General features: G+C 49.3%; 8 protein-coding genes across 8 annotated transcripts; 5 read left to right on the plus strand and 3 right to left on the minus strand.

Moving 5' to 3' along the window:
* Positions 1-4,743: 4,743 nt before the first annotated feature.
* On the minus strand, positions 4,744-5,388 carry G6M90_00g053790 (uncharacterized protein; the record flags this gene model as incomplete). Its single annotated transcript, XM_066130572.1, has 3 exons — positions 4,744-4,979; positions 5,044-5,145; positions 5,214-5,388. The coding sequence occupies 3 exons, from the start codon at positions 5,386-5,388 to the stop codon at positions 4,744-4,746; spliced, it is 513 nt and encodes a 170-aa protein (XP_065986627.1).
* A 494-nt stretch (positions 5,389-5,882) lies between these two features.
* G6M90_00g053800 (uncharacterized protein) lies at positions 5,883-6,641 on the plus strand (the record flags this gene model as incomplete). The annotated part of the gene is made up of 3 exons (XM_014685536.1): positions 5,883-6,126; positions 6,177-6,311; positions 6,511-6,641. The coding sequence occupies 3 exons, from the start codon at positions 5,883-5,885 to the stop codon at positions 6,639-6,641; spliced, it is 510 nt and encodes a 169-aa protein (XP_014541022.1).
* An 852-nt stretch (positions 6,642-7,493) lies between these two features.
* Positions 7,494-8,818, plus strand: G6M90_00g053810 (uncharacterized protein; the record flags this gene model as incomplete). The annotated part of the gene is made up of 2 exons (XM_014685535.1): positions 7,494-7,837; positions 7,894-8,818. 2 exons carry the CDS (start codon positions 7,494-7,496, stop codon positions 8,816-8,818), a joined length of 1,269 nt encoding a protein of 422 aa, XP_014541021.1.
* Positions 8,819-10,652: 1,834 nt separating this feature from the next.
* Positions 10,653-11,554, minus strand: G6M90_00g053820 (uncharacterized protein; the record flags this gene model as incomplete). The annotated part of the gene is made up of 2 exons (XM_014685534.1): positions 10,653-11,182; positions 11,353-11,554. 2 exons carry the CDS (start codon positions 11,552-11,554, stop codon positions 10,653-10,655), a joined length of 732 nt encoding a protein of 243 aa, XP_014541020.1.
* An 812-nt stretch (positions 11,555-12,366) lies between these two features.
* G6M90_00g053830 (uncharacterized protein) lies at positions 12,367-13,880 on the plus strand (the record flags this gene model as incomplete). The annotated part of the gene is made up of 3 exons (XM_014685533.2): positions 12,367-12,675; positions 12,784-13,001; positions 13,082-13,880. 3 exons carry the CDS (start codon positions 12,367-12,369, stop codon positions 13,878-13,880), a joined length of 1,326 nt encoding a protein of 441 aa, XP_014541019.2.
* A 1,375-nt stretch (positions 13,881-15,255) lies between these two features.
* On the plus strand, positions 15,256-15,923 carry G6M90_00g053840 (uncharacterized protein; the record flags this gene model as incomplete). Its single annotated transcript, XM_066130573.1, has 2 exons — positions 15,256-15,313; positions 15,388-15,923. 2 exons carry the CDS (start codon positions 15,256-15,258, stop codon positions 15,921-15,923), a joined length of 594 nt encoding a protein of 197 aa, XP_065986643.1.
* Positions 15,924-19,605: 3,682 nt separating this feature from the next.
* G6M90_00g053850 (uncharacterized protein) lies at positions 19,606-20,000 on the plus strand (the record flags this gene model as incomplete). The annotated part of the gene is made up of 2 exons (XM_066130574.1): positions 19,606-19,929; positions 19,989-20,000. The coding sequence occupies 2 exons, from the start codon at positions 19,606-19,608 to the stop codon at positions 19,998-20,000; spliced, it is 336 nt and encodes a 111-aa protein (XP_065986801.1).
* A 624-nt stretch (positions 20,001-20,624) lies between these two features.
* On the minus strand, positions 20,625-21,233 carry G6M90_00g053860 (uncharacterized protein; the record flags this gene model as incomplete). The annotated part of the gene is made up of 1 exon (XM_014685532.1): positions 20,625-21,233. The coding sequence occupies one exon, from the start codon at positions 21,231-21,233 to the stop codon at positions 20,625-20,627; it is 609 nt and encodes a 202-aa protein (XP_014541018.1).
* Between the last annotated feature and the right edge of the window lie 1,971 nt (positions 21,234-23,204).

Below are 23,204 nucleotides of genomic sequence, written 5' to 3' on the forward strand. Positions count from 1 at the left end.
CCTGCCGGATTGATGCAGCTGGCATTGTCTCGGCCGCCAGGTGCTGCACAACAGTGGGCTAGTATTAGGCTCGGAACCACCCTGTTGGCTGCTTCCGCTTGTGTTCCTCGTTGATGTGAGACAAACGAGCCCTGCTGGTGTCGCTGATAGGCGGAGAAGACGTCGTTTGCCTGCCGGGACCTAATGCGGCATGGCCTAGGAGATGCCAATCAGCTAATGCCCTTGGGAGGTTAAAATGTGCGCGCCATTCCCAGGGCCAAACAGGTCATATAGCCGATGGAACTAGGAACTCTGACGGTGCGTGCTGATGCCCGCTATTGCGGCGTGATGCCATGTTCGTGCCGGGCACAGTGCATCGCGCCACCGGGTGATGGCACTGATGGGCACTGATGGGCAGTGAGGGCCCAGGCCCAAATTTTGTTGTTTTGGAGAAAACACCAGTTGGCACTGACTGCTGGGGAAGGTGCATGTGGTCCACAGCCACTCCTTACTCGCCAACTTCCACACGGCGGGCGAGAACAAACATTGTGTGCAAGTGATAACATGCCAGGCAGTACATGGAGATATTACGAACCAAGGTGAAGGGGGTACTGCGTCCCTTTTGGAAGAGCCGCTTTGATCTGCCTCTGCACCGCTCTAGTCATCTCCCTATCTGCTTTTGGCCCATCACAACGCCTACAGGAGTGATGAGTGGCGTTTTCCAGAACAAAAGAATTTGGAAATTGTAGCATCACCAGTGACCACCTATCTTTTATCGACTTGGTGTTTCTGCTAATTCTATACCATGTTTCGGCACCATTGTGTCGGATGTACGCATTGTTTTTTTTTTTTTGGAAAGCTACAAAGGGCAATGGCCGTGGATGCGCGGCTTCTGTTCGAAGCCCGGGACTATGTATCTATATTCTATTGTCTAGAAATACAAGAAAGTAATGGAAAGGACTGAGAAGAGTTGGCTGTGGTATTCTCAACAGGCTTCGTAGTACATCAAGGCACCACAAGCAACGTGGAATATTACACACTGTTCATAGCAGGTCTAAACGTGCTAAAATAATGCTATAACAGACCTGCATTACACCTCGAGTAAGCAACAAAACATATCTGTGATGACCGGAATGAATATCACAATAGCCATGACTTGACCAAATGACCAGAAGTTATCAGGGTAAGTATTCTGGGTAGCTTCAGCCAGGCCCCTTTGTAGGTCTCTTAACCTGAATATGCTCCAGAGCAAAGGAATGGAAAGAAGAAGAGGTCCCAAGAAGACCAGAGCCTTGCATAGCCACCTAATATAAGAGAAAGACGTGAAAAATTTCAGCTTTTTCCTTGTGTGAATTTTCAGGTATGCCAACAGCAAGAATAGGAATTTCCACACCGTCACAATAACGTACGTTAATGATCCTGTAAGTTGAAAAACAGATATTACCGTACTTTCGACGTTTGAAAGAGGATTACTCGTATTATGACTTGTAAAGCAAGTTTCAATGAGTGCATCCCATTCTGGCTGTTCCACGATCGTAGTGCCACCTGGGCCGTTGCCTTGTCCGATATCTGTCGGTGCCCAATTGTGCGTGCATTGGGAGATGAATGGATAGAAGAAGAGAGCCAGATTCAAACCTAGGAGAATCAGACGATACCTTTTCTGTAGTTGCTCATTATACTCTTTTTTCCTTGCCTCTCTTCTTTCGACAGCGCTTCTCGCTTGAACAGGATGACCGGGGCCGGCTGCCATAGTTTCGTTTGCATCTCTTCCAGTCGCGGCTACATCTTTAGAGCTGGCTTCCCCATTTACGTCTGCCAGGCCAATAGTTATTAGATATAGCAGCGGCAGCACAGAAACAACCGTGACAGACGAGACAAGGTCAGACTCAAGGACTCCAAACCCTTCCGCGCTGACGTCAAAATCTCGTTTAGCCAGCGAGTAGTTACTAGCAATCAATATGGAGGCTGTGAAATAAATTGCTGACATGAAGAAAGTGTCGAGTCCTTTCTCTGTTGGCCTTGTTGCCTTCTCCTTGAGTCGCTTCCATGGCGACGTGGTCATGTGTCTCCGGAGGAGATAACAGCATAAAGAAAGAATGAATCCAAGCCCTGTCTCGATGACATATGCAACGGTTACCTTGGGAAAACGTTAGTTCTGTGTGCCTCATGTGCTGGATGGAGGACTAGACAAACTCCTATGCCAGAGACATCTGGGTTGCCCACTCCAAACAACGCGCTGCAAATTTCTCTTTGGCAAATTCCCAGTTTTTGAATATTGAAATCGGTTATGTTGTGAATTAGCTTCATGTACTCTTCGAACCCTCCCATTTCGGCGAGAGCGGAACAATTCAAAGTGCTGTTGTTTCCAGACATGTCAGCGAGCAGTAAGCCTCTTCTGCCCAGATTCGCAATGTGTAGCTTCAATAATCTTGGGCGTCCCGACATGCAAAACATAAACTTTCTTGCGAATTGTAAACCTTTTATCCACTTGGTACTCACTCGGATGACATGGCACGTATGGATTTAGTAAAGTGGCGAGTGGCGAGGTCACAGCTTTGCCATCAAATCCATTCATTTTGTGGGCAAACGGCCACCATGTGAACCTTATGAGAATACATTTGCCATCCTAGCCGCTTTCACCCATTCATTCAACGCCCCGGTTGAAGTGACGAACATCCACACACTGAAGACATCGTGGACACACTCACACACACACACAAACATTCGGGTTGCCACGAAGAAGCAAAGCGCCACGTGGTAGCGCCTCAGCTTCAGCTGAAGCGGAATCGCCGTGATGATGGTAGCCACGCTGAAAAATGGACGTGGACGTTTTGGCACCTTGCCGACTGCCGATGAAGCATGTGGACTACAGAGATTAATATGATGATGAAAATAAAGCCAGAACGACTCGAGTTATTCCTTAGAACTTCACGAGTTTAATGTTAGAATTCTATTTTGCAATGAGACCCTTTCTCGCGATACAAGTTTTTAGTTACGCAGCCTATATTACGCTAGGCTCAAGTTTGACAACCACAACAGGAGGCGCGACAATCACCCCGTTAACAACTCAACACCCCGATACCAAATTGAAACGACAGGATTCTATCTCTGACTTTGAGACCTGTGGATATATCAGCGGTATCCAAGGTGCGCACAACCATGCCGCTTGGAATCATGAAGACGAGCTGGACTCGTTGACGGTTTACAGTCTCTTCAGTGACATGTACAGCCGGTCCATGCAACTTTTCAACATGGGACCGAAATCCTCAAACGCTATTTGGTGGCTGTGGCTCTGAGGGGAGGATTCCAACTGCTTGCCTCAACTATGGTACATCTGGACGCCTTTCGTCGGATGCTGTCCTAACATGGTAGAGTTGGCACCCGTGAGCATTCATATCCGAACATGTGCTAAATAGCAACTAAGCCCCTCAAACTCGCCCTATTGCCAGACTCTAACCTGGCCAGAAACCCACGCGGTAGCGTATGGCTGCGGGACTGTGACGGCGATGGAGACTGTGTATTTCACTGCCAGCATTTCATCGCCGCTACCGCCTACAAATACAACCACAACGACCTTGGAAATAACACCAACTGCATCCTTCTCACTACCTGCACCAACACCGACAGGGATCCCTCCCATCTCAGGAACAATTGGTCAGTCAAGCTACCTTTTGAACCCTTACATATAGACATGGCGTACTTCTGTCAGTTCGAGCCAGTACGACAACGTTGTAGCCGACCTAACCTCGCCCGGTTCTGGTGTAATTTATGTACTGACTGTATCATTAATCGACAGGCTTAAATGTTGCCCAGAAGGTGGGCATCGCGGTAGGGTCGGCAGTGGCAGGATGCATACTTGCCGGAGGACTATTGTACGATCTGTTTTGTACATCCAAGTTCAGTTGTACTTTACTAACACGTTATCTAGTCTATGTATATGCGATACAAGGCGGCAAAAAGCAGACATACACGCACAAGACAACTCGGCGGAAACCCGCTCACTACATCAGGAGATGACTGAAGTGTTGGGTGAGACACGAGTTCAGAACTAACAATTTCGTCATGTTGAATGATAAGGCCGAGTGTGTTCCCTAATCATTTTAGCTATATCTGGGGCATTAATATCCAAGCAAGGGTTGGTGTAAATGTTCATGTGCAGATGTGAGTATCAATAATTGGAACGTGAGTAGGCGATACACCGGGACTGACGGCGTTCCATTATTTCGGGTGCTTGGCCAGCGGGACATGAGCTGGCCAAGGGTTAGGGTTGGGCACGAATACTTTTCTGTTAGTACCCCTTATATCTGGTGACAACTGGTCAGCTAGTTTCAAGGATTTGCCCGAGCTCTGCACGGGCATTGGAGAGTATACATAGTATCCAAATGATTGGGAATATACATCTGCATGGTGCACCCAGATCTTGAGAACAGAGTGGCAGCATCCACTCTGCTGCTTCATTAAGCCATTCCCGGAGGAGTTAGAGATAGAAAGGACTAGACAAAGGTTGTGTGGAGAGGTCTAAATCGGCTTAAATGTCCATTTTGTTTGTAATTACAACACTGGTCTGCTTGCCATGTCACTATCTGAGATTAGTCTTTCAACTCATCCCATAGTCAAAGGGTGTGCTAAGCATGGCACCAGACACCATGATATGCCCAACTCACAAGACGCACAAACCTACGCTTCAATACTTGAAAGTCTACCCGGGAAAATGAATCTACCTGCTGGCGCTGGGTTCATCGTGATGGATGGAATTGGCTGCTTTCAGTAGCTTTTTGGATACGCTTCAAGCCACTCATCCCTGGTGAATTCTTGCGCATTATCCCTGAAGAAGTTGGTCATTCGTGCATTCATATCTAAGTGGCGCGTCAGACTTTGGTCACAATTTCGAAATGGCATGCAAGAAAACTTGCCGTCAACAGTCATGGCTACCGCAGGCTGAAGGGAGTAGTGGTCCGACCGCTCATGAACCAAGACAAGGTCGTCAGGAAGCAGAGTTCCTTTATCGCGTTTGTTAGCATTGGAACCCGCCCGATCGCGGTGGTGAACTGGTTGCCAGCCTACCTTTAGGAACCGAATACACGATCATATCACTGCCTCGGAATCGCCAGGACACTAGAGATTGTTGGTAGGGTGAATGGGGCCGCATTGACGCGCCGTTGGGGGCTACAGCATAGTTCAGCCCAAGGAAATCTCGTACGTGGCTCAATCGTTTCCTTGTCGCCATCACGAACCTGCATAGCTTAGTGGGTCGAGTGCCTTGGGCTTAACGAGTCCGTTTTCTGCAAAAATATCGTAGCTATATCGTCGAGGCGACCAGACGCGCAAATTGATTGGACGGCCAGTGTTTACCCGGAAAAGGTGTTTTGGGAATCGTTTGAACACGGCAATTAGATTACAAGCCTGCATTGTAGATTCAATCTGGTCAAGACTGAGAGAGAATTAGGGCACCAATTCGTTTGTAAGTCGGTCACGGGATCCTCACTCGTTGCGCAATACCTTGGGTCACAGCCTCACAGGATGCATGGAGCTGACGATGTCTGGACAGCTCAAGCCGGGACATGGTGGCCGGGTGACTCCAGCTCCGGAGTCGAGAATTTTCCGGCACCGACTGGACTTCACAGAGACGACTAAGCGGCGGCCGCGTTCAATCATCTGGAAGCCAATAAATGTCTGGTATATTAGGCAGCATCGCTGATCATGAGACTCAAATGGTTCATCTCGCGAATTAAGCGCTCACCAGCCCTGCGTGTCTTCGGAGGGTTATTGTGGGGCGAATTCATCCAATCATGACCGCGTAAAGAGCGTCGGCAAAACTTCATGCCGAGCCACTTGTCACTGCAATCAAGTTTACTGGCACCTACTACCTACGAATCGATTAAAGCAATGCTCATCGTTTCGTCATGATTGGACGCGTTTTTGGCTTTTCCAACTTACACCGACAGCCGTACATGCTGCTTCGGCGGCAATTCTCGGTCAAGGCGATATACGCCTCGTTTCCTGCCACGTTGCACTACTATTGTCCGCGCCGCACCTCTGGCTTGTTTGACCACCGAGAGAACGAGAGCCGGCCCGATGACATATATGACGAGGGAGTAACCATACACAAGAACGGTCTTGTATATCCGGCCGTCAACGTGAGCTCGGGTTCGTGCGCAGGAAGCTTCTGTCAACTAGCAGCACTAACTGGTTACCAGTGTCAAATGGCGCAGTCATGTTTCCAAATACCTTCTTGATGCAGGAACTCGTGCGCCGATATTTTGATGAAGCTCTCGACCGTGAAGACGAAGGCAAACAGGCTGAGACTCCATTTATCTACACTCTTCCCAAAGGTATAAACAAGTTCTGCCACACACTTGATCTCTTGGAGACTGAAGCAAGTTGTACAGGGACGCAAATACCAAGCCATCTCATCCTTATCAACGACTGTAGTTCCCATTTCTCTCTCCAGCCATCGCGCGGAATGCCATTACAAGGTTATATTTTAATATGCCGATCCACAGCAATAGGCTATGTACTCATCTTCGCTAGATTTAAACCGATCATTAGACGAGTTCTACAATAAGCACGCCCGGAAGGAGACGGCGGAGGAATGGCTGGATGCACATCCCTTTCAACAGGCGATAGCAGATGATGCCGATGCTGTCTGGATGGCCAAATGATGCAAGGCAAGTAGATGGACGCATGAATAAGCCATGAAATGTAAACCAGCTTATTGATGTTGTGAGAAATGCGCCTCGAGCACAGGATATACGAATCGTATATGACACCCGCTGTGCCCGGATAAGCGATGGATGATGAATAGCCTCTCCAATCAATGGGCAGACCTATCAGCCCAAACTGTACCCTCAGCTCTTACTAGAATTTTGTTTGAGTCTGGGTGTGCGGGACAGGACAAAGCATACTAGTTATTGTCGATATTTCTAGTTGCATTATGAGGAGTAGAAAGCATACTCATTGCAGTAGTGATGAAGACGCTTCTGGGTATCAGGAACCCTACTCTTAGTGGCGTTTTGCCCCTATACTGTACCTTTCCGACGTAGATCAGCCTGCTCACTGATACGCTGTCACACGGAATCACACTGGTGTTACAAAAACGCTATGATCACGACACCTAGGGCAGAAGGCTCATCGACTTCTTGGTATAAATAGAGCTCTTTGAGTCATCTCGGCCTTTAGGAAAACAAGGATCTTCGTTACTCAAGACTGTTATTAGATGAATCGAGTCATTACTCCAAGCCCTTTGCTAAGTCCTTGTGTTACACGGAGGTCACGTTGCCATCAAGGCACGGGCCGTACCTAATGGCCTCGCAATCTTTGCGTCGTTGGCAACTGCCCCAAGTCCTCCATGCTCTTCGCATGGCTGTTGGTCGTAGCAGATCACGGTCAGAGCTTCTGGCAAGGGCTTCTCCGCACTTCTGCCTCTCGACTCTCGACTCTCGCCGAGATTCTTCCCAAAGTTTGGATCTAAACATCGCGTCATCAGCCAACGTATCTCGAATTGCCGACAAACCATGACAGATTCTCCACCACCCGGAAATATCTCCTGGAAGGGTGTTGGGGACTATGGGCAAGAATACGCCGAGCGTATTCACAAGTTCATTGACAAGATAGACATCAAAGCCCTAGGATCCTATGCCTCGTCACTTCGAGGGAATCAGCCATGCAACATTTCCACCGAGTTCTCAGTGGGAAACTTCCACCTCGTGCGCAAGATTCAGTTCCATGATGGCGTCGAGTGGATCGTGAGGCTGCTGATGCCTCCACTTCCCGTGGCTGGCCAGCTCGTCGAGACAGTCTCTCCCAAAGCCCAAGAGAAGCGATTTCTGAGCATGCAGTCTGAGCTTGCGACCATGTAGTTTGTGCGGTGAGTCCGCAAAGCCTCATACTCTACTAGTGCTAACTATATCGTAGCCAGAACACAGACATCCCGATTCCAAAGATCTTTGCCCATGAGTTGAATGAACAAAACGCCGTTGGATGCCCCTTTTTCATAATGGAATATGTCCACGGCAACACCGCCGAGGAGGTGTCCCGGAGCTATCCTGGCAACCGAGAAGGCATCCCAGAGCCGTTTCGAGAGAAATTTTGGCGCCAAATCGCCAACATCATGACCCAGCTTGCTTCCGTCCGCCTACCACAAATCGGCTCCATCGTTCAAGAAGCCGCAGGTTCGTTCGTTGCGGGACCTCTGATCGAGACTGGCTCGGGGCCGTACGATTCTGCTGCCGAGTTCTACGCCGACTATCCCCTGGCACTGGGCAACAGTCTAGAAGAGAGAGAAGGGCCAGTCGATGGACAAGGCGAAGTAATCCAAGCATTTTGCTCCCTCGCTGCCTCCTTTCCGCCCCCTGCAGCCCGAGCAGAACGTGGCTCCGCTGAGGATTTTGGCCTTGCCAACTATGATCTTAATCCGAATAACATTCTTGTCGATCAGGAGTTCAACGTACTCGCCGTGATTGACTGGGACTCCGTGGTTTCAGTGCCCGATGCGGCGCTTTACCGTTTCCCCTATTTGATGGGTGTCAAATGTGCTGTCCCTGGACTTGTTAGCACAGAACGCTTGGAATTGAAGCGGGAGGCGCTCAGCCAGCAATTTGCCGAGGTAGTTGAGGCCTGGGGGAAAGAGCAACTGGAAAAGGAATTCCGAGGCGTGAACAAGCGGCGCATGTACCTTTTTACAAAGTCGGGTTTTTTCTCCAAGGAGGCGGTGGCATTCCGCTCGCTACTCGCTGTCCGACAGGGGCAGGATTGGGTCAACGAGGAACGGATACAAGGTCTGGCATGGTTGAGCGATCGAAATGAGGAGCAAGTGGCACGTTTCTATCTTGAGCAGTAATTCTTGGTACAATAAAGGACAGAACAGCGTTCGAACTTTTGTGTGAGCTATGGAAATGGTAAACAACCGACAGAAGGCACCAGCTCGATAGCTCTCCTCTCCGCCGAACACTTATCGCCGGGTTGCACTACAGACGCGTTGATGCCCGGCCGACTGATGACGCTCATGCATAAGATACTCACCAAGCTGAGTGTCTGGACGGGAAGTTGTGCTGCCAACGTGGCATCGGCTCAGCGCAGCCAAGGAACTCGAGGGCCTCTGGGTAGTTTGGAATTGAGTGTCTAGAGAGCTTGACAGGCGACCCGCGTCCAAGTACAAGCCCGCGTTCTCAAACTTGACGTAACTTCAATGCGCTGGCTCAAATCGTTGTGATAGCTCAGGCGGCGGCCATTACACAGCATCTGTCGAGGAGTCTGGCGGCTTAAAGCGCAAATTGTTTCCGAATTATGTGTACTGTACGCCCAGAAGGAACTTCACAATTCGTCTTTAAGTATGTCGCCAATCAAGATCTTTTTCGAAATGGCGGTAGAGGGATTGCTTATGAGAGAGAGAATAGACAACTCGCAGTGCCATACTGAGGAGCTACATGCTCATTATGTGTGAGCTTGCGTACCGTGTCATGAGAAATCACATCAGCATCCAAAGGGCCCCCCACATCAAAGTAAATTACTACGCTATTGTACTCCCATCGGAGTTCAACCAAGCCTATCACATTAGAGGCATGGAGGCCCCGTGCGATCTGAAGTTTTGGCTCCGTGTTTCTAGCTAATCTTAAGACCCTGGATGAGCCAGTTTGTGGTACGGAGTACGCAGCACTTGGTGTCTGCAGATCTAAGATGAAAACCCCGAAATCCCGGGAAATTGACCCTTTTTATACCCTGTTGGAGCCCCTGAAGACCCCTGTGATAACCTTCATCCTAGCTTTAACTCGAAACCGTAGAAAAAGCAAATATCGTGACCCTCTGTGACAAGGGTTCAATACAGAAGGCTTGGAGCAAAAGGGCTCAATTCAATAATAATCTCGAAGGGTCTCTAAGGTCTTTAGTTGCTGCAAGAGAAGAAGAGAAGGGTGACCGCCTTATATACGGAGTACATGAAAGGAACGCCCGGGCCTGGAGCTCTGGCCTGGGCACGTGTTCGAGCTGTGTAACCAATAAGTCCCGTATCGGTGAAGCCCCTTTGTTGGGCGTCACGATCCGTTGGGCGTGTAACACCCTCGAACCTCTCAAATCTTCAATTATCGCCTCTTGGACCTTGAATCATTGCCTTCTTGACTCAATAGCTGTAGGAGGCAAAAGTGAACATCTTGACATATTGCTATGAGCTTTTGAGCGGTAACAAAGCTCCCTGTCTTCGGGACTAGGCATTCATATATCGCAAGGTGAACAATACGGAAAAAGAAGATGATGCCGAAGCTATTCATCAAAATGACAAGTGCTCATTCCACCTTGCACCAAAAACTCCATATGCTTAATGCAAATGTCACTAGTTAACATACCTCTAGCGTCGAGCCAGATCTTTCACAACTTCCTTACATGTGCTTATCTACCAGTGTAATTCCATTCCAGGGAGCAAACGGGTCCATATTGACAGACTTGTAAGAGATACCCAACGGTCCGTCTTGAAGGGCATATTAACCGTACGCAATTCTAGCCTTTGCTTCGTCCCCGATTCGCAGTCCCTCTTCGGTGTAGCCTGTCTCGTACAAACTCCAAAGCAACGAAACCCGCGTGAAGTTCGAAAAGCCGCCCTGTAGATGCCCCATGCCCGCAAGAACCACCGCTTCTCATGGAATACCATGATCAAGTGCTTATTCTGACTGTTGTGCCATGTCTCAGCCCAATTCAACAGGACGTGGTTGGTGCATGAGTTCCGCAGGCCGGTATGCGGAAGATTGCATAGCGAATGATTTGTTCTGCATTTCGTGCCGCAATTCTCGGATCTCGGCGTCCTTCTTCGATCTGTATCGCAAGAACAAGGCGCCCGAGGCAATGATAGCCAGCGCACCGACTCCGATTCCAACTCCTATGCCTGCCTTGGCCCCCGTAGTTAGGCCGCCATCAGATGTTTTGGGTTGTTGAGAATCTGGGCCAGAAGTAGGAGTACCCATCGTGGCAGCTGTGCTTGAAGAGGATGCCGTGGTTGTAGTGGACAATGTTGTCAAGCTTGACGAGGTACTTGCTGGGCCGGGGGTTTTGTCGACGATGGTAAAGTAGCCGGAACTCATCGAGCCCGGAGCAGATTGGTTTCCCTGGGCATAGGCATTTGGAAACAGCCAAAGGAAGAAGCGCTTGGAGTAGGTCAAGTCCAAGTTGTCCACAGCGATTGTCCAGTCGAAACTAGATGCCGGACCATTGGTTACGTCTAAGAGAAGAATTAGCCCAGTGGTGATACCGGGGGGGAGTCTCTCGTCGCTCCATCATCACGCCATGTATTAATTCCCTCCCTTCTGCTTAGTTCAACGTTGGGTCGAAGGGTAGCTAAACTGCACCTGTCAAAGACACTTGGTGAGAACAAAATGAAGGGCTACGTACTCAAGATGACAGGTCCCAATATGGCGGCACCACCATCGGGAACCTGCTGCCAGAGGGCAATATTATACGCCTCAAGGCTGGTTTTGTAGGAGACGCTTATCTGGCCTCCGATTGTGAATATAGCCCCGGACTTTGGGTTGAAGAACTGGCTCAACACCGACGGCACAGCGGCGAGCACGAGACCAAGGATGAAGCCGAGCATAATGGCGTGAAAAGCATGAACATGACGATGGGACAGAGTACAGCCGGGTCAACCATTAAACAAGTCTTGGTCGAAAGATTTGCTGCGACGAGGGGAGACGGGGGGGCGGGTAAGCCCTCGTTATCCCGCCGGGTCGTACAGTCTCATACTGCCATGGCGGCCATCATCAGCCTCGTTTTGACTGCGTTGCTCAACATCTGGAGTTGAGTAGGACTCCCTTGACATCAACATGATGCAGGGCGTCCTTGGCCAATGGATAGATACAGGGGGGAGGGCTCAGGGTCCCGTGTCGGTCGCTTGCCGAGGGTCGAACCAGTAATAATCATGGCATTTCTGGATCCTGGCGCCTGCTGAAGACTGTCCCGTGTCTTGGCATATTTTTCTGGACATGTAATTTGGTTTCAACTTGTCATTTGCTAGGCCTTGCCGCCGGCGCGACTTGTATTTTTGACCCCGGCCCAATATCGTCAGCCGGCTCTGTCGGCATCCCGAAGGGGCTGGCCAGCGTTTCGAGCAACAAGTCGCGCGTCCTCCGTTGGTGCAAGAGTCTGGTTTGAAAAGGGGGAGAGGAGAAATGTACATTCGCCTACTTCGTGTCGTACTCCATATAGCCTGACCGTGGTGGAGATGTTGGTGGAGACCTTCAGTCCAACGTCCAACAAAGAGCCCAAGGGTTAGGGTTAGAGTCAAACGCTGCGCAACATGGCGGATGACGAATATGTTAACCGATGAATGGTGGGGACGGTCAAGGTACGTTGTACATAGACGGATCACTTATTACAGCGTTGTTCTATTCTAAGATGCTATCCACCATGGCTCGTCGAACCAACATATCGTCCCCCGGCCCTCTTTGCTTTCTTCTCCCTCTCCCGCCTTTGACATTGACCCAACCCTCCTTGATGCAAGCGCCGCAAACTGTCAAGTGCGCAATGAAGACGGAGAGCAATACTATGCTTGGATTTCTAGGGCGGCGAGTTCTCTGGCCTCTGGGCATCTTGATTTTCATTTCAGCTCTTTTCACTCTGCAACGAAGGCATTTCACCGATGGACCCAGCATCGCACATTCCCGGTCCTGGGACAAAAGCGACAGCCTCAAACACGTTTCCAACTCGACGCTCGGGGTAAGTGGTGTCCCTGCGCTGTCTTGTTTCCGTGCCACCTCTTCTGGACCACTTGTCTCAGCGGTGCGGTCTTGGCTAACGGGCAGTCTGATCATTGCGAGTTGGTAGTTCCAAGACATACTTGTTGTCGGCATGCCATCCCGTACAGATCGTCGCGACGGCATGATACTCGGCGCGGCCCTCTCAGGGCTTAAAATCAACTTCATCGACGGCGTAAAAGGCGAAAACGTCTACGAAAAGGCAATCCCGGTGCCCGAGGATCGTAATAACCACCTCAAGGGTCCCGGCCTGGGCTCCTGGCGGGCTCACATGAACGCCATTCACGAGTAGGCGCTTTTTTTTCTCCTTGAATGCTCTCTATTCTTACCACGGAGGCCGTGTCTAACCGTTTGGAACCTCGGCACAGCGTCGTTCGAAGAAACTTGTCGTCGGCGCTGATTATGGAAGACGACGTCGACTGGGATGTCAGGATTCGCGAACAGCTTCATGACTTTGCGGTGTCGAGCCGAGCTCTCACCCAGCCCTTGCGACACCAGCCTGGCCAATACGCCGATCCCACATACCCCAACCCAGTCGAGGGCTCGCCAAAGAAGGTGCCCGACATGAACTTCCACAGCCTTCCCAACACCGTGCAGCCTCTGATTTCCCCGTACGGAGACAACTGGGACGTCCTTTGGCTCGGGCACTGCGGCATGCATTTTGTGTTTGAACACAGCAATCTCATAGCCAAGGGCCGCGTGGTCAAGGAGAATGACGTCTCGGTCCCGCCCAAGAAGAACCTCTGGTCCATCAACAAGCCCTTCTCGCTCGTGGAGGAGTACCCGGCACATACACGAGTTGTCCACCACGCGCAAGAGGGCGTCTGCAGCCTCGCCTATGCCGTTAGTCAACGGGGTGCCCAAAAGATGCTCCGTGAGATTGCGCTCAAGCCGGCGACGGATGCGTTCGACATTCTGCTGCGGTTCTACTGCGAGGGCACCCATGACCGCACCAAACAAGAGTGTCTGAGCGTCAACCCAAGTCTGTTCTCCCACCATCGGCCGGTTGGGCCCATCGGTGCCTCTAGCGACATTGGCGACCACGGCGAGGGATACAGACAAGAGGCATCGACAGACATGGTTCGGTTCAGCGTACGGCTGAATGCCGAAGTAATTCTGAACGGAAGTACCAATTACATTGATCAGTTTCCCGACTCTGCGGAATGAGGTGTTTTCTTTTCTTGTCTTTCTTCTCTTCTTGTTTATTTATTTTGATACCACCCGTCTTTGATTTGGTTTGACTGTTGTTGATTTGATAACCATGTATACTATTCACGGCAGACTTGTCATGATTAAGCATCTGGGTACTGGAGTACAGGGTCGAATTTGCTGTAGGAATTTGCATCACGACGAGTGTATGATGCCATGAGCGGCATGGTCAAAGCCACCCATCATTTACATAACATATATTCGTTTTTTAGCGTTTTGTTACGTTCGACCTGTCCAAATACTGTTGCAAGCACTGCATCAGGCAGGGTTCAATCAATAAACACCACGTGTCTGACCGTACCCAAACCAGAGGACCGAGTAACTTTACCGTGTCATACAGACACAAATATATCAATAAAGATGGAGCCTCGACCGGCTTTCCGGAGTTGGAACGGGCGAACCAAGGCTGCTGCATCAGATCGGAGCCATGCCCAACTAGGATAGCGTGCCCTGACCGGTCAACTGGTGAGTCAAACCTGGTGCGTGCCAGGGAAGGTGCGGCTGAGGCTCAGACGCCAGGACACTGTGCGAGCAGCCGGCTCCACAGTCTCACAAGTTGGCGTCGCAGTCTCACCATCTCACCCACCCACTCGCCACTTGGATCGCCATCAGTTGCGCGCATCAAGCCCTTTCCGCGCCCAGCCTTGCGGGAACCCCGTCCTCTATCGATGTGGACCCGGCCATATCGACCGTCGAGCTTAAAAGGACTCCCTTGCTCTCCTCCGACATGTTGACGTCTTCTCTCCCACACTCCTTCACACTCGAGTGCCGAGCGCCTCGTCCCATCTCCTGACAGATCTTGCTGTGAGCCACCTTTTCTGCTCTACACGTCGCTCTTCTCAGCGTGCCCAGCGTCTGTCCCAGAAAACACCAACTAGAACAATCACACCGTCCCCTACCTCTCCGGGGTTTCTAGGAGAGGTCTCCTAGCGTGAGCTCATGGACACCTCAATTACCGCCGTCACCGCAGCTTGCCGACAGATCGTGGCTTTCTTCCGGCCGCAGCAACGAAAGGAGCCCGACCCTCCTTGGTAGTCATCAAGAGCCGTGGTGGTCCCCGACTGAGCTCGATCATCACACCAACTCTGGTGATCACAATTTATCTGCTGCTGCTTCGACGTCCTGCATCGACAACTCCCCGCCCTGGCCGTTGCCTCTTGACGACTTTTTGGTGCTCAATCAACTTCAGAACCAGATTCCTCTTTCGGCTTCTGCCTCTCCAGAAGAACTGGCTCTCGGTCTGTGTCCACTAATCCTTCAACAGACTCACCACTTGGATCCTTTCTCGTCGTCGACTGTCACCCCGGCCCTCTCTTCTCTTGACGACCCGGACATGACCTACCTGAGTTTGTTTGGGAGTGTCGGCACTGAACATGGCTTGGATCAGGATGGTAAGGCTCTCCCTATAGTAAAACGTCTTATAATACAGAATGGACTAGCGAGTATGCTAACAGTACTCGGATAGATGCTCCACATCACCGACATCATCCACACAACGCCAGCCATGACCTTTTTGTCCAAGACAGCAATAGCTTCTTGAGCCATGTACTCTCTCACCCGCACCAACCCTTACAGGACCCCCCAACATCAGCAGTTTCTCACGAGCGGACCACCGCAAACCATGTCAATCATACCTTCTTGAATACTTCATCATCAGCACCAACGACAGCGAAACCCACTTCAGGTTTGCATATCCCAACAAATACTAAACGCCACGGCTCTCCCGCTAGCAGCAGCAGCGGCACTGGTAGCTCAAAACGCAAGTATTCTGCTTCTCCTCCTGAGGATCTGGATCCAGATAGCGAAGAGGCCCAGGTGGCTATCAAGCGTCAGCGCAATACCATGGCTGCGCGGAAATACCGCCAGAAAAGGCTCGATCGAATCTCGGACCTGGAAACCGCATTAGGACAAGTTACCAATGAGCGAGACGAGCTCAAGTTGCAGCTCGCCCGGCGAGAAGCCGAGGTTGAGGCTCTTCGGGAAATGCTGTCTAAGAAGTGAGGCTGCGCCTGACGCGGTGTAGATGTGATGATTTCGTGAAGGGCGAAGAAATTAAAAGGATGCAAAGATATCATGGAGGAACGTTTCCTAGACCACCACGACAACAAGAGTTTTTCCAATTATGAAATACCTGTCTGTGATTAGCAAGAAACCCTAGCAAGATGAATTTCATTCGTTTTTTTCTGCCAAGTCTTTGTGCTGTAAAGAACCCGGGCATGCTGCTCAGACGATGTCGTTCTCTTCCTTTGATGGCAAATAATATTCATTAATGAATCATCAATTTCCGTTTCTGTCATCACTACAGCCGTTGGGTTTTTGTACCAGTGCAAAGGGCATGTTGTAGGATGTAACTTACACAGGCACCCGACGCTGTGGCTCCGAAGCACAACATCTTTAAGAACCATGGGAAGTTGGAGTCTTGGTTCACAATCATACTGGTTGTATTGTGGCTTAATTTATCATCTTGGGTATGGGTTATACATATTATATTCAAATACGCAGCTTGCCAGTCTTGTCCGAGCTCAGACAGCGTGTGCGGCTAATACTTGCGACTGCTGCAGTAATTACAATCACTCTGTATGCCCCCCGGTCTAGTTCTTAGCTGGATGCAGCGTTTCCCGATGTCTCGTCCTGATCCAGTATGAATCATTCTGATTGTACCGGCAGTCGCGGAACGATGGATCATATCTGTCCCCCCAAGTGTGGCATGTATATTCCAATGCCAAGAGGTTCTTAAGATGATATTCACTGCTTCTGAGAGAAATGTAGAAATATAGGCAAGCATCTCGGATGTGTGCATCTCGTTACGTTGAGGTGTTTTGCGACGCAAGATGCACTACATGCAAGTCTCCTTTGGAGGATTCGCGGCATCGTCGTGCCACAAAGCACACTGACACAAGGTCAAGTATTGAGCATGGTCCAGTCCCTCTTTGGTCTGATACATGGCACGCTCAAATTCCATGCCCGACGTGGGCACGCACGCAACTACCGGAATCATGGCAGGACGTATCGTGCGCCGCACTGTATGGCCCACCATTCTGGCGATGATTCTTGCCAAATCAGGCCAAGAGTCAATGACTCATTTTTGCTCATTTTTCGTCAAACGGCAAAATGCGGGGACTGGTCATGGAGCTATCATGGGTCGAAATTCTGTGCCCCCATTGGCCAATTATCTGGCCGCGCTGGATATTACTTGATTTGGCCGAGCCGGTTTTACCGTCTACGGCTTGTGGCAGGATATATTTGCCTGTCACTGATTTCCCGTCGTGTATTATGACCAGAATTAAGTACAGAGAGTTGCAGCTACTGTAACATGGTGATAGGTTGTGCACCGAAAAATGACATACTTTGGTGTGTTAGTACCCTCTATATACTGCGACACGGGTGCGTATTGCCGACCAGACGTGATTTGTCTTGATTTGACGACTTTTATGTTTTTCCAGTGATACTCGTCCTCTGGCTCAGCTCGTGGATCGTGCTTAGTCCATGGTAGAAGAAATAATCAAGGCGTAGCGGCGCGGGCAAAGGGGAACTATCACACAGTTACACAAGAGCTATAGTCACGAGCCCTAGGGTAGGGTCCCTCGCTGACTTCTTGTATTTAAAGACCCCCTTGGTCAACGAGGCCTCAAGGAAAACCAAGGACCTTTAATTCCAAAGACTGTTATTAGATGAATTGAGTTATTGATCCAAGCCTAAGCTCTTGTCACAGGAACTGGTGGTAGGATCATCTATATATTATTCCCTTGCGACCAAACCGTTGGATGGGATAAAAAGATGCTGCCACACAAGTAGGACTAGTTGTATATGTGTCCTAGAAATTTGTTCGTGGGGTCATATACGTAATTTGCAGTCCAGACCGGGCCCCTTTTTATAACGCTTCTCAGCAATAATGGCTAGCATCAATAACATACCTCCGCTCCTAGATTTTAGTCGTAACAATTGGTAAGTACTGTTTGTTACTTGCTCTCGGTATTTTACCTCGAACAGTTTTGATATCCATCAAGGCCGCCGAGGTAATATATATGTATTACTTTGACGTCATAGCTATGTATCTCAGTTCAAACAACGAACAAAGTCTGACCTTTATCTTCAGATGCTAAAATAAGCAAGCTCTGCAAAACTGTTGGTACGAGAGTTCAAAACTAATTGTAGGAAAACAGCCTCTTGTTGTCCCTTCAGTGACCGCTATGGATATTGCAAATTTAGCAAGTGTAGTATCGCCGTCAGATGGTCACGTAAAGATGTTATCGATATCCTCAGAAATATAGCTATTCAATTCCTGATGTCGGCAAAAATCCAGAATGCCGAGGCTGTTCTTGACGAGACTGTCGAGGAGATAGCCATCAACCTCAGTAATCAGGATCGCAATGAATAGACAGTCCTAGAGACCAGAAGCTCATTCCCGTTGCCGTCGGTTTTTTGGAAGCGCTAGGTTGGACCATGTGTCATATGGTACGGATTGGGACATAAAAAGGATGAGTAAGGACAAGATTGCGGAGATGTCGTGTTGGTAAACAGTGCGGCATTCTTTGCCAGGGATGGAAAAATTAAAGTACAAGGGTATTGTAAGCGGGTAAACTTTAGGAAGGATCAGTTTCGGTATGCTACATGAGGAAGAACCTGTCAGCGGCCAGTTGGTACGTTTGTTACAGGTTCGCAAAATAGTTTGCTTTCCATGTTTCAATTCCAGTATCACTAGCTAGCGACAGATGGACAAATGAACGCCACGCGCTTCCCAAATCCAACGAAGTCAAGCGTAGAAATAGCTGTTCTTGACTTTTGTTGGATGCTTGGAAATGCCCAATACTTTGGAACCAATATTGCGGCCACAAGACTCACTGTTCAATCACATCGCAAAAGAGGAGAGGGGAGGTTGAGGGTGTGGCGGCACAGCATATAATCATACGGAACACGATTCCGGCACGACGTTGCCCAGCTGTGCTGGAGCTGAGGACATGGCAATGCATGAAGGTTGCATCGTCTCAGTACCATGACCGCTTTTGTCGATTTAAAACGAAAACGGCATCGTGTGCGGGCGAAACGTACGGATAGGTGTCAGCAATGGAGCGGAAAGAGATGTTGGCATCTATTCTAGACATGTCTTTTCTATTGCAAGTCAACATCTACGGGCAAAGTTGTTTATCAGCTACAGGCACGGCGAGACCAAAGTCGGGTTCATACTGGCGGACTACCTGGGTCTCCTTTGTGGATGATGTAGCCTCCGTATGTTTTCAATCGGCATGTCCTGCCCGATGGGAAATCGAGTCTCCCAAAAGGCATACAAACTTTACTGCTTTAATTGAATACGTCAATGTGACATATTACTCTGTGTTTCCTGAGTTGTCACTTGTCTTAGAAAACCGAGGTGGTATTGGACCATCTTTTGAAACTATCACCTGTAAGACGCCCAAGGACAAGTGTCCTGGCTACGGACCTTCAACCTAGGGATGAGTTTCTCCCACAGCGTTTTGAGTGGTCGCGTGTTACCTCATCGTATATGTAGTCACATCCGATATGAAAACGCGGCTTCGTATTCCTGGTGAGAATACGCGTTTGAGTAGCAGTATCCGGCCATCAAAAAACTATAAAAGACCCCGATCTCTCTCACGTTCAGGATTGAACAGAAGCTACCAAGCCCTTCCAACCATACTAGCATTTACCTCTACACACAAACCCTACCATGGTGAAGTCCTCTACCTTGGCTCTTCTTGGTCTTGTCGCCGCGGCATCGGCGGAGAACTTTGAGTACTGGCCGGGTGACCGCTGTACTGGAAACATCGTCGGACGTGGTACTCTGGCTTGCGGAGCCAATCGACTTCCGGTTTTCCGTGGCATCCATAGCATCAATCTTATAGATGCGGATGGATTCCACACGCGTTTCTATGAGAGTAGAGACTGCACTGGCACCCCTTGGTTCACGGATTACGGGGAGGGCGGCTGTGTGACGGATACCAGCGCCAGAACCAATTGCATCTACGTTGTTTGCTGGGTTCATCTACAAAAGGTACGTAAATTCATTCTCCCAACTCAAAACACCAATCAGCTTTTCTCACCATCAGATAGACTGCTCAATAATGTAATATCTGGGACCGTGAAAGAAAATACAGGGGACTCGGCAAGATTCTAATAGCCTAGTTTAAGACCCAAATAGGGATCGTCTAGATATTACATACTCTGTAGAGCTAGTGAGATTGTCTTCCAAACGTCGAACCTATTTCATCAATACTTGCTGTCGAGTCATTCACTCTCGGAAGATGTCTCATTTCTTTTGTCAATATCATTTGCCCAGTCCTGAAAGTGATCATCGCAACATTCGATCCTCCCATTCGGTATTCTATTCATGACTTGTTCCACTGCTTCTGAGAGATATTGTCTCGGGTTGCAATCTTGATGGTTTCGTCGAGGATCATCTGTTGTTTGACCAATGTCATGAATAACGACAGTCTTCAATTTCGTATACAACTCCAATATACTGTCCTTGACATGAATTGCGTCCGGCAATGGCCATAATCCAGCTCTACACAGGCAAAAGGTCAGAGATCCTAGTATCATGGACTCGCAACGGTGTGGACCCAGCCAAGCTGCATGACGGCACCAACGTGGCTGCTCATCCACAACAAGTAGTTTCTGTATCATCTCCCGGAAAACTTGGATAAGCGATTGTATGGTCTGCAATCTAAAGGAAGAAATGTGTTCTATCTATACATGAGCGGGTGAAAGCACAAGGAACCGCAGCGCCGTCAACTCTTGATACTCACCTGCGATGCCTGGCGGTGTCTGTAGCCCATCGGGACATGAATTTACGGGTGCTCTAGATTCCACCGTCAACCGACGAACTGCCAGGTAGAATGCATCCCTCTGGCCCAGCTCCCAGTAAATCCACAATGCCTTTGTGATTTCCTCTTGGGTGGATTGCGTGTTGGTGCCCAAAATCTTGGTCCATTTGGCGGTCCAAGGCCTCAAAGCAGTCATCATGTCGTATTTACGTGCAACGACGACCAGATCATATAATTCATCAACAGACAGTGCTGGTGGTACCTGGTCGAATTTAGAGTGAATAATGCACAGCAGGGTGGTCATGGGGACAAGCGTATCATGGTGCACGTCAATGATTTGGTTTTCTCGTCTTGAAATAATTTCTGGTTCGTTTCCGACCGTGTCACCGTACAACATGCTGCGAAAGATGGACGAGGAGCGAGACAAGGCCCGCGAGCAAGCAGTGAAGACGACTGGTTCCTCTGAGTGGTCAAGACCAATGCGAAGTTGGGTGTCGCCATATCGATCCAATGTAACAGTCTTGTGGGACATGTTGAGGAATGCAAAAGATCAAGGCGATATTTCAGCAAGTAGACTGAAAGCCCGTATTAAAGTCGTCAATACAAGGCCCTCAATATGTCTGCCGCTATATTCAGCGTCAGTACGACGCAAGTCTTTGTGCGGCGATGGCAAAGCAGAGAAATCTTGGTCGCCTGAACACTGCCTGTGTTCCATGGAGACCTTGCTCCGCCACCTCTAGGCCGTATAATTATTCAGCAAGCATATAACTATATCGAGCTCATAAACCTAAATCGAATCGTTCGTGTGGCGCATGCCCGGATACGAGCTCCAACGCTCCACATGTACGAAGCACTTGCTGGCTGCAACACGGCTTAGCAGAATACATGCCTGCTCACAGCCTCTTATCAGCTTATTAATGTGACCAAGGAAACTGGTTTCATCTCTAGTTTGGATCCCACTGTGGCATGGATTTCCAGCGCACTTGGGAAATGTCATGTCAATATATTTTGCCCTGCGTGCGAGTGTCGTCTTTAAACCCACTGGTAGCACAATGGAAATAAGTCATCTAATATCAAACAGGCAGACAAACAGCAACGCGCGGCCTGAAGGGCATTCGACATCTTTGGAATGTGTGAACCAAACATCGTATTTGATGACCTCGGAGACACCAAAATACAAGTGAAAAGACCTTGCGGCCTCGAGGCCAAGGCACGCCTCGTCTGTTCTCGGGCTCTAGCTCGAGCCTCGCCAGTTTTACACGTCAAGCTTCAAGAATGGTTGTCAGCCGAAAATACTACATCTCCTCGGTTGCATTGCTTGGAAATCGAGCTTCCCGCTGGCGACGACGACTCCCTGACACTATTTCTCAACATCGCGCATGGGCGTTTCCTCGAAATACCCCGAAAGCTCAGCATCAGTCAGCTGTACAACCTAACCGCACTGACGCACTGCTATCAAAGTACCGGTCTTTTAGACCCTTGGGCTGACTCGTGGATATCCCTCATCGAAAGTCCTGCTCGTGGATTGAACTTGGCAAAATTGCTCTGGATATTTTGGGAACTTGGAAAAGAGACTGCTTTTACCGACATGGCTCACAGAATGGCAATGGAATTAGATACCACTGAGCTTCAGAGTGTCCGCCAACTTTGGGTGTCGTCAAAGACAACAGGTGTTCTTGGTATGCAAGTTGCACCATTGCTAAAACTTTGCATGCCAGTCTTGTCAAGCTAATTACCTTGCAGACACTGTAGCCGGTATTCGAACAGAATTCCTTTCTTTTATAACGGACATTCTTCGGGACATGATGGAAAAGCTATTTGTCATGGATCAAAGCCCAAGGTGGTCTCGCTATACGGCACAGCCGAGTCTGCCTAGATGCCGACATGTAACGTACGAGTCCATCCAGTCTTCCCTCAAAGCGGTCAATATGTGGCCGTTGTCAGAGGCTACCGCTGTGAGAGAGAGCGCGGTAGAATTTTACTCCAAGCTGGCTGTTGTGGTTCATCATGGCCACCGAGACTGCGAATTTGCCAACTTCTGGGCTGGTAAAGTTCAACATGTGTTGAAGTCAAGACCTGTTGTTTCGACAAGGCTATACAGACAATTTAGATGTAATTGAAACCAGATAGACCGGCATTTTCTATGTCTAGGTGGGATAGAGGCATGATTGCGTATTAGCCAGCACGAATTACGAATTATAGCATGAGCTGTATGGATAGATAGGGCGAGCCAATTTCGTGTTTCGCAGCGCTTCACGAAGCAATCACAAGGCTCTATGCGTATCAATTGCATAACTTCACACACAGTACGTACAGTAAAAAAACTAGAATGCTTCTATTAAACTCTGATTTATCCAGAGAATATATACCAATTTTAAGCTTATACCTCGCGGATGACTCGTACCATGCCTGGTGCTGCTTGGACATTTCAGTCGGTACCAAGGAATTCCGCAAAGATAAGAAATAGCAGTCACAGATTTGATTCCACTAATATTTTCTATCC

This window comes from Metarhizium brunneum, chromosome 3 (assembly GCF_013426205.1).
Source record: "Metarhizium brunneum chromosome 3, complete sequence".
Classification (NCBI taxonomy): Eukaryota; Fungi; Ascomycota; class Sordariomycetes; order Hypocreales; family Clavicipitaceae; genus Metarhizium; species Metarhizium brunneum.